Source organism: Rhagoletis pomonella, unplaced genomic scaffold (assembly GCF_013731165.1).
Source record: "Rhagoletis pomonella isolate Grant_MI unplaced genomic scaffold, Rhpom_1.0 Rhpom_scaffold_00003, whole genome shotgun sequence".
Lineage (NCBI taxonomy): Eukaryota > Metazoa > Arthropoda > Insecta > Diptera > Tephritidae > Rhagoletis > Rhagoletis pomonella.
In genome coordinates this window covers 5,257,977-5,268,160 of record NW_023458557.1, presented here as the reverse complement: position 1 = coordinate 5,268,160, position 10,184 = coordinate 5,257,977, and the positions used below count along the sequence as shown (strand labels likewise).

Below are 10,184 nucleotides of genomic sequence, written 5' to 3'. Positions count from 1 at the left end.
ACATCAAGCATGCATTGATCTCATCTGCCGGTGTTGATCGGGGAATCACGGGCAATGTTTGTCGAAAGTCACCTGGCAATAATACCAAAGCACCACCAAAAAGCTGCTGATTTCCACGTAAATCCTGCATTGTGTTGATTCTTCAAAGTCCAAAATAGAAAGACCGAATATCAATGTACACCACCTATTCGATAATACGATTAAATGACAGATATGTTGTGTTGTGGTGACTTTCATTCCATTGGCTCTACAAAATCCCTATTGAAAAACTTGCAGCCATGTTTATACTTGACTTAATTTATCCGAAGAAAAAATAAAAACAGCACATTATAGCAACATTTTTCCACTACGTTTTGAAACTTTTCGTACGAAATGGTGCAACAAATTTGTGAAAAATTATTGAAATAAATTCAATTGATTATTATATTGATTTATTTGAGCTCAAGGCCGGGTTGAAATAAAACAATCTGTTTTTGTTGTTTTTAAATCGTATATGTTAAAAAAAAAATCAAGTACTAATTGAAAACTATGTTGCTGCCATGTTTATACTTGACTTAATTTATCCGAAGAAAAAATAAACACAGCACATCATAGCAAGAATTTTTCACTATGTTTTCGATTTTTCATGTATCTGCTGTTGTACCATATACGTGGTACCCATCTGCATGATAGTCCGAATATACCGTTTAAATTTGGTAGAATTCGTGCACTTATTTTTTTATTTAAGACAGGGAATATGGAATTATTTCATATGTCTCTATAACAATTCCAGTAATCTACCACAAATATTTCAAGAGATATACCAGATGAAAATTTATGTTAGTATGGGTGGTGCCATGCCCCCTTTTCCGAATTCGGGGAAACTTAACACAAACCATCTGCATAATAGCCCGACAATGCCATATAAATTTGGTTGAAATCTTGCACTTCTATTTTATATACAAGATGGGAGGTGCCACGCCCTCTTTTCCAACACCGCCCATTTTTCTCCATGAGTATGGAATTATTTGATATACCTCTATACCAATTTCCAATACTCTACCACAAATATTTCAAGAGATATATAACACAAAAATTTTAGTTAGTATGGGAGGTGCCACACCCCCTTTTACGAATTCGGGCAAACTTCACATAAACCATCTGGATGATAGCCTGAATATGCCGTATAAATTTGGTTGAATTCGGTGAAGCCGTTATCAAGTTATAAGCTCACACCAAAAACGTGTACTTATTTTTATACATAAGAGATACATATGCCACGCCCCCTTTTCCAAATTTGGGCAAACTCCACATAAAATATCTGCATGATGGCCCGAATATGCTTTACGAATTTGGTTGAATTCGGTTAAGCCGTTCTCAAGTTATAAGCTAACTCACTAATTTTTATATATAAAATACAGGCGCCACGCCCCTCTTTTCGAATTAAAGCAAACTTCACACAAACCATCTGCGTGATAGCCCGAATATGCCGCATAAATTTGGTTGAATTCGGTGAAGCCGTTCTCAAGTTATATGGTCACAACAAAAACGTTCTCCTATTTTAATATTTTAGTTAGTATGGGTGGTGCCACGCCCCCTTTTCCAAATTCGGGAAAATATGCCACATAAATTTGGTTGAATTCGGTGAAGCCCATCTCAAGTTATGAGGTCACACCAAAAACGTGCACTTATTTTTATATATAAGATTATTGTAGTAAGAGTAAGATAGATCAAATACAAACTAATGGCGTTTTTTTCTGTTGAAAAATGTTGCTTCTTATATTGTAACATTTTCACTAGGTTACTTTTCGTCCTGCAAAATAACTATATTAGTAGAAAGTATTGCACTTTTTCTTATTCGGAGAGCAATAATATGAGAAATGAACACGTAACGCTGTGTAAAGGCTGACGAAAATAGGGCAACATTATTTCAAGAAAAAAAAAGTTATTTATGTTGAAAAAACCGATCCCTGCACATGCCTGTCAAAGAGCAATAATAAACAACACTACGGATATTACCACCAAGATAAAATTATTCATAGATATTGTCTTCCCAGAGAGTTTGTGCAAAAATTATGAGATTTCTGCATAATTTTTAACTTTTTAGTCAGCATCTTTAGAATGTGGTATGCAGTTTTGTAGTCTATTAAATTGTAATTTAACGAGGTGCAAATTTGAGCTAGCGAGGACTTACTGCTGGTTTTTAGCATTTTTATGACCGTGTTACGATTTTTTTGCCATACAAAGTACCTTCGATAAGTTTTTTATATCTAAAAAATGCGACACACCGTCAACAAAAAACTTGCCAAAAATAAGCGGTACCTTCAATTTTTACTTTAATTATTGTACTAAAATTTTAAATTTCTGAAGATGCTGATTAAAAGATTAAACATTCTGGTGTAGAATTTTCATAATATTTTCACAAAGTATGAAGTTCGGATTTAAGTGGTATTTTTTAAGTAGTCAGCTATATTTTAATAAAAAATAATAAACATTTGCTCAGAGCGAGAGAGTAATATTGGAAAGTACGGGATCGCCTTCTATTAAAAAATTATAACTTCCAAATTTTGGTTGTAAATTTTTGCTCGTTTTGTATGTATACACACTCAGCTCACACATGTAAATAACCAAAAATACTTTCAAATTCATTAGAAGCGACTTAAACAAGTAATTAAATACTTTTCAACAGGAATAAATAGAGTGCACTTTTCTTTTGTTTACAATTTGGTTGCCAAACACACTACAGCTACTAAAAGGGCACGACGTGTGCTGGTTGACGATTCTACTTAGACTGAGTCTTTATTATCTTAGCAAGTACAGTAAAACCCGCTTAAGTACCTCACGAAAAATTTCAGGTTTTTGAGGCAATTAGGCGGGTTGGGTTCTTAAAAGAACCCGCTTAAGTACCTCGATGCGGGTACTTAAGCGAACATAATTTTTGATGTAGTTACATCTTCTTTTTAACTTACATAAATACTTGAATAACAGCATTTAACGAAGTATACATAGTTCAAAGCCAAAATCGTAGCATTATTTAAACACATAATCAAGTAAAGAAAAACTTTTTTAAAAAAATATTTGGTGCAATGGTCTGTAATTTTTTCAAGAATTAAAATGCTTAAAAAGTCAAGGTTGGACATATCATTTTGTACCAAATTCAAATGATATTGTTTGCCACTTATGTTTATTTATTAATTTTTAAGGGTTTTCAATAAATTAAAATGCAGTTCATTCCCTAACAAATACCATATAAACCTAAGCTTAAGCTTTTGTAGAATACTTAAAAAAAATGCATCACAATTTCAAACTTTTTTCTCAGTGTTTTTTGAGTATACAGTTCCATTCAATTTTAGTGCAATATTGTGCAAGTTTCAAGTAGCTAAAAGTTACCGTTGATTTTTTAGAATTTTTTTTATCGAATTTGAAAATACGTAAATATTTTAAGGAATTTTAAAAGAGCACTTAAAAGGGGATAATTATAAGTAAAATTATGAATGGGGCACCAAAAATTGAGGTACTTAGGCGGGTTGGGTAAATAAGCGGGGAGGTACTTAAGAGAGGGATTTTCTTCTGATTATATTAAAAAAATTCACGGTGTCAAAAAATTTTACTTAAGCGGGTTTCACTGTATTTACAAAGTGGTTGAGTAGAGTAAGATTAGGTACATAAAAGGATTAGCGGTACATTATAAGTATGTAATGCTTATGAGATAAAGGTGTCTACAGACTATGAATACCTTAGTACATTCTAATTTATATTGGGCGCCACTACACCACCCTTCCAAAGGAAAGAATACTGCATCAAGTTGATCAGGCTTGTTACAAACATCGTCGGTCCGTCTGGACTGCAAACTAATTGAACGAACTGAACGAATAAATTTTTAAAACGGTGAGTTATTATCTTTCCATTTTTTTATTTGTTCACTTTTATAAATTTGTAAGTTTCATAAAAAATAAGGATATTTATGTAATTCAAAATATGTGTTTAGTGATACTATATGTATGTACAAATGTTAGATTAAGCTTAATGTTAATATCATATACATTCATATACATATGTACATATGTGTACATATGCTGCATTAAACTACTTACTGCTAGGATTGTATACAATTTGATAACATTTTTGTCTCGATGAAGCTTGTTCTGATTTTAGTTCAGTTTTCTTGATCTATTTTTGTGTATTGTTTTCAGTTTGTTTTTAGTTTCATCTATAATTGAACTTTTTGAACTGGAAATGGACCTTCATAAATGCTGTTGTGTTTTTCGTATGGCTGTTATTCGACTAGAACCATATCATTTGCTTCCAAATTCAACGGGCGTGCGGCCTTATCATATAGTAACTTGTTTCGAGCTTTATGTTAACTTATCAAACCTTTTGCAAGAATATGCGATTATTGTAACCTATACTTTATTTCTTTGCCATAGTTATCGATGTTTTAAATAGGATCGCTTGTCGCAGTTTGTACTTCTTGCGGTAATGTTGCGTTTTTGCCAAAAACTAATTCAAATGGCGATAACATATTATCAAAAGCTGAATTAACAGTTACGTTGTGATGAAATGTAAAGTATTTTAAGTATGTATCCCAATCAGAAAATTTTTCATTTAAGTATGCGCGAAGGATACTAATTGAAGACTCTATGGTTACGTTCTATAGTACCGATTGTTTCATGGCGGTAAGCCGATACTTAGTTAAATCACATAAAAAGCTAACTACCGATGTAAGATGTGGGTAACGGGCCTATTATGTCTACTACAACTACATCGAAAGGCTTGATTGGTGTTGGAGTAATAATTAATTTTTCCTTATTTTTAGGTTTAAATTTATTGCGTGTGCAATCGTCGCACACATTAATGGCCATGTTGTACAAACTCATTTAATTTGTGTTTATTTTGTACACTAAATAGCCGAAAATGGATAACTCAGCCAAAATAGGTACGTGCTTTCGTGGAATTTTATAAATGTAAGCCGAAACTATGAAATTGTAAAAATGCGATTTTATAATGAGACTGCGCGCAAAATTGCAATGTTTGTGGGCAAAACGTCCAACTTGATTTCGGATTGATTTGAACCAACGTTTTCGGCTTGCATTATGTCAAAAGGATGTGTTTGTTGTAATTCATTCTGTCATTTACTACCACTATGCGTAGGCCAATTTATGAAATCATTTCATGCGTTTGAGTAGAAACTGAATGAATGAACACCATTTCATGATTTCAATTAACGCGAAATAGAATTTGTGCACTTAGTTTTTACTCAGATCAATGAAATAATTTCGTGAATTGGACTACGCATACATGTGATACTTATGCTTTTAATTTATAAGGTAATTTTATGTTTTTATATTCTTGCTACCACATGAATATATGAATTCGTGATAAGAATATATGAATTCGCCTTGGAAGATAGAAAGCGAGTAAGAATAAATGCCGAACAAAGGAGCTTGTCTTCTTTCAACATAAATAATTGCATTTTGCAAACAAAAGTGCGTACGTTACTTAGTGCCTTGGTAATGGCGAATTCGTAAGGATCTATTGATTGCATTATAAATATTTTCATTTATTTGTTAAAAATATAATTACTTCCATTACAACCCGGTCCTATGGATGCTAGAAGCGCGAATTCATATAAGGTGGTGTTACTGGAAAATGAATAAATAAATTATATGTATATTAGAAAATTAATAAGATGAATTGAAATTATTATTTGATTTCTAACCAAACCTATGTATGTATCTCAATAGCCAAATGGTTTGCCGAACCGTGAGCATATGTACACACAACCAGTTTCGTGAGTAGGTACCTGGTACTCACACCTTTTTAAGAAGTTTCACTTCTATCATGTGTACGGTGTTACACAGGCATTTCTTTTAAATTGGGTGCTTTTTATAAGCGTAGAACACAAAATAATTACTATAACTGGTATTTGGTTTCAAATTGGGACAAACTAGACAACTTAATCAGATTTTGTTTTTAATTGGACTAACGATAAATTATTAAACTTAATTAACCGCAATCGCAGCCAGCGATTAACGATTAAAAAAATTTAATCATTAATCGTACAGTTGATTACGACTAATTAGTTTTAGTAGTCAAACGCGATTTACATTTTAATCGTTAATTTTTAATCGTCAATCAGATGAACATTTTGCCAACACTGTGTGAAATCATATTCCTACTCACGGAAAAATGGACGATTTTGGAAAAGAGGCGTAGCACCTCCCATACTGACTGAAAGTTGCATATCTCTTCAAATGTTTGGGGTAAAGTACTCAAGCTTGGTATGGAAATACATATGTTTGTATGTATGTGAAACTAATACCATACTCATGGAGAAAAATGAGAGTTATTGGAGAAAGTGATGTGGGAACTTCCATGCAAATTGATTTTTCTATGCTGCATAACTCTGGAGGTATTTATTGCAGAGGACTGGAACTTGGCACCGAGATGTTTATACAAAATTAATTCCATACTCATGGAGAAAACTTTGCGTTATTCGAAAAGGGGCATCGTACCTCCTGTAGAAATTTACTGTTTTATACTGCATATCTCTAGAGGTGTTCATGGTAGAGTACTGGGGTATGTAAAACAAATTCTAAATTCATGGAAGAAGATTAGGGTTAAAAGAAAAAGGGGCGTGGCACTTCCTGTACAAATTGACTTTTTCTTGCCACATATCCCTGGAAGTGTTTGCGGAGGTGTGTATACCAAAAGTATCAATCGCTCGTGGAAAAAATGTGAGTTAACAAAAAGGAGGCATGCCGCCTCCCATACATACTAAAAATTTCTTAATACATATCTCCGGAAGGATACAAAATCTCTGCAAGTATTTTAAATTTGTTGTGGAGATTTATTTTATAAGTGCCGCACTGACAGAAAAAATTTCATTTAATGGAAAAGGGAGATCCGGGTTCGGCCTTAAAATGTAAAGCTGTCGTGATGCATACATACCTCTTGAGGCATTTGCTACAGTAATGAGGGGTGGTATTTTATCAAGGCCAGGGTACTAAATTTGAGTTGTAAGTATTAGTACCCGCCGTTGCACCTCCAAGAAGGTTACACGTTGACGCGTCGTATCCCTGGAACCATTTTAAGGTAAACTTAGAGGGATTGATATCTTTCGTATGCCTAGCTCGCAGACGAGATTTTATAATTTCATAGTTTTAAACGGCCTATATATATCGCTTAAAAAATAACGAGCTATAACAAAATCTATTTCCAAATCTACTAAGCAAATTCCTTACTCTAAAATTTAGGTGGCAACCCTATTCCAAAATACGCTGGAATGAATGGTACATATCTTGAGCGTATGTGTACTATGTATACATAACAAAAATGTTGATTGAGATTAACAAAATAAAAATTTTTATTACAAGTAAGCGTGGCAACCCTGATGGAAAATACTTTATAACCAAAGTTCTCAACAATACCTTTCATTTGATATCCATATTGCGATGTTTTAGATAAATTGTGTAGAATCGAAAATAAGTGGCAACCTTACACCTAAGACATAACATTTTGTGTATAGGGAAAGCATTGTTTAAGAACCTTCTCTTGGTACCCATAAAAAGTAATATTTTACCTTTTTTTCTAAGAAAAAAGTATATATATATGCGATTTAAAATAGGTGGCATCCTTATTAAAAATATTTTTGAATTAGGGATCTTCAAAATACCTTCCATTTGATACCCATATTATGATGTTTTAATTAATTTGTAACTAATTTCGAATAGGTGGCAAGTCTTCTCGGAGATATTGCCTACTCAGATAACCCTAAAATCCAAAACATTATCTGTGTACAAAATTTCGTCAAAATCGTTAGAGCCGTTTCCGAGAACCCTATGGATATATATATATATATATATCTTCTTCTATCTTCTATATTAATAAAAATGTTGTGTTCGGAATTATTTGATATAACTCTATAACAATTTCCAGTACTCTACCACAAATATTTCAAGAGATATACAACACCCCCTTTTACGAATTCGGGCAAACTTGACATAAACCATCTGGATGATAGACTGAATACGCCGTATAAATTTGATTGAATTCGGTGAAGCCGTTATCAAGTTATAAGCTCACACCAAAAACGTGTACTTATTTTTATACATAAGATACATATGCCACGCACCCTTTTCTAAATTAAGTTATCAAGTTATAAGCTCACACCAAAAACCTGTACTTATTTTTATACATAAGATACATATGCCACGCACCCTTTTCTAAATTTGGGCAAACTCCACATAAAACATCTGCATGATGGCCCGAATATGCTATATAAATTTGGTTGCATTCGGTGAAGCCGTTCTCAAGTTAAAAGCTAACTCACTAATTTTTATATATAAAATAGAGGCGCCACGCCCCCTTTTCCGAATTCAAGCAAACTTCACGTAAACCATCAGCATGATGGCCCGAATATGCCGCATAAATTTGGTTGAATTCGGTGAAGCCGTTCTCAAGTTACATGGTCACACCAAAAGCGTTCACTTATTTTTATATTTTAGTTAGTATGGGTGCTGCCACGCCCCCTTTTCCGAATTCACGCAAACTTCGCATAAACCACCTGCTTGATAGATCGAATATGCCACATAAATTTGGTTGAATTCGGTGAAGCCGTTTTCAAGTTATGAGGTCACACCAAAAACGTGCACTTATTTTTATATATAAGATATGATCAAAGATTTTGAAAAAAACGCCTTACTATAGCTCGATAGTTGGAAATGAAACTTTTGTCGCCAGATTTAAAGATAGGTTCAATAGCACACATCTTCCAACAGTCTAAAAACGTTCTCAGTCTCAAACATGTTTTAAAGAGTGTGGTAATTGTTTTTACTACATTTTCCACACAGCGAATAAAAAATATTGGGGGAAACCCGTTAGAGTTATAATTAAAGCTTGGTTTGAGGTCTAAGATTGCATTTGTAACGTATCAATAACATCGATGGGCATTGAATTTATAGAAAAACTAGCGGTACCCCGGTGTGCTTCTCTACACCAAATATTGGAAAATTGATGAAAAATCCTGGAATTTTTCTATATGAAAATTTATCATTTGTTTTATTTCAAAATGTTTGATTCTTTATTTTTAATCTTATTCCAACACATTTGGATATACAACATTTTTTGTTTTTCCATCGTGGGTATGAATAAATAAACAATTTGGAATGCCAACTCTTGAACAGGCCACATATAGCTGTCCGTGCGAAAAGCACGGCTCCTCCAAATTCAATCCGAATACTTGAAGAGTTTGTCCGCCTTGTTGACGGACATGGCAAATGCTAGACGCACTGGGAATTGCAAACGCTTGAATTCAAACGTCATGTCTGTTTTTATCAGTGGAATACGTGGCATGAGCACAATTTCACCTTTCGCTTTGCCAGTCAGTATTGTTGCTTCAACTAAATTCGTCATCAATTTTTTTACTGCCAGTCTTGTGCCATTACACAGTTTTGGAGCATTTACATTCCGTAGTAAAATAATTGATGAGCCGACCTTTAAATTCAAACAATATGGTGGCATACCAGGCGGTTCCATTGAATTCAAAAATTCGACTGGATAATTCACTGCGTCATCTTGATTCATTGCGTTGTCAACAGATTTATATGTTGTCACTTCATACGGCAATTTTTCTAGAATTTGATAATTGGTATAATTGACATGCACATTTTTGGTGCCGGTATTGCGCGTTCTCTCAACCAATCGTGATACAGGTAATTTTGAGCAATATTTGGAAACACGCATTCAATCAATTTTTCTTTTAATTGGAGAATTGATTCGAACTTTGCCATTTCCGACCTCTAACAATTGCTTCGAGAACCGATCTTCAAATCGATTATTGTGCAACTGAACACGCATGGAGGATGGTTCCGTGCGCAGAAGTGCAAAACTTTTGACTGCCATTCACCTGGGAGTGGCCAGAAGCGATTCTTGTGCGTACGGTTCAAATCGCAGCTCACAACGTCCGGATATTTATATCCACGTATCCTCTGGGTAGCAACCAAACACCCGTTTGGGAGCGAGCTAAAGTGAGAAGGCGTAAAACTTCGCGTGCGCTGGGTTTGGGTCCCGCCACGTTAAAACCCCGCCCAATGAAAAATTCCAACAAGCCTCGGATGAGACCCCCTTTTTCTGATGACGACCACGGCAAACGTATAAAGGACTATGATTTAAGGGTATGCACCTGGAATATCCGGACCCTTAAT

General features: G+C 34.1%; 1 protein-coding gene across 1 annotated transcript; it reads right to left on the bottom strand.

Moving 5' to 3' along the window:
- Positions 1 to 9,207: 9,207 nt before the first annotated feature.
- LOC118734964 lies at positions 9,208 to 9,723 on the bottom strand. The gene has a single exon (XM_036464558.1). It carries the CDS (start codon positions 9,721 to 9,723, stop codon positions 9,208 to 9,210), a length of 516 nt encoding a protein of 171 aa, XP_036320451.1.
- Positions 9,724 to 10,184: the final 461 nt, after the last annotated feature.

Excerpts from the sequence above, each read along its gene's own strand:
- LOC118734964 (XM_036464558.1), bottom strand. The coding sequence starts at position 9,723 with ATGCGTGTTTCCAAATATTGCTCAAAATTACCTGTATCACGATTGGTT.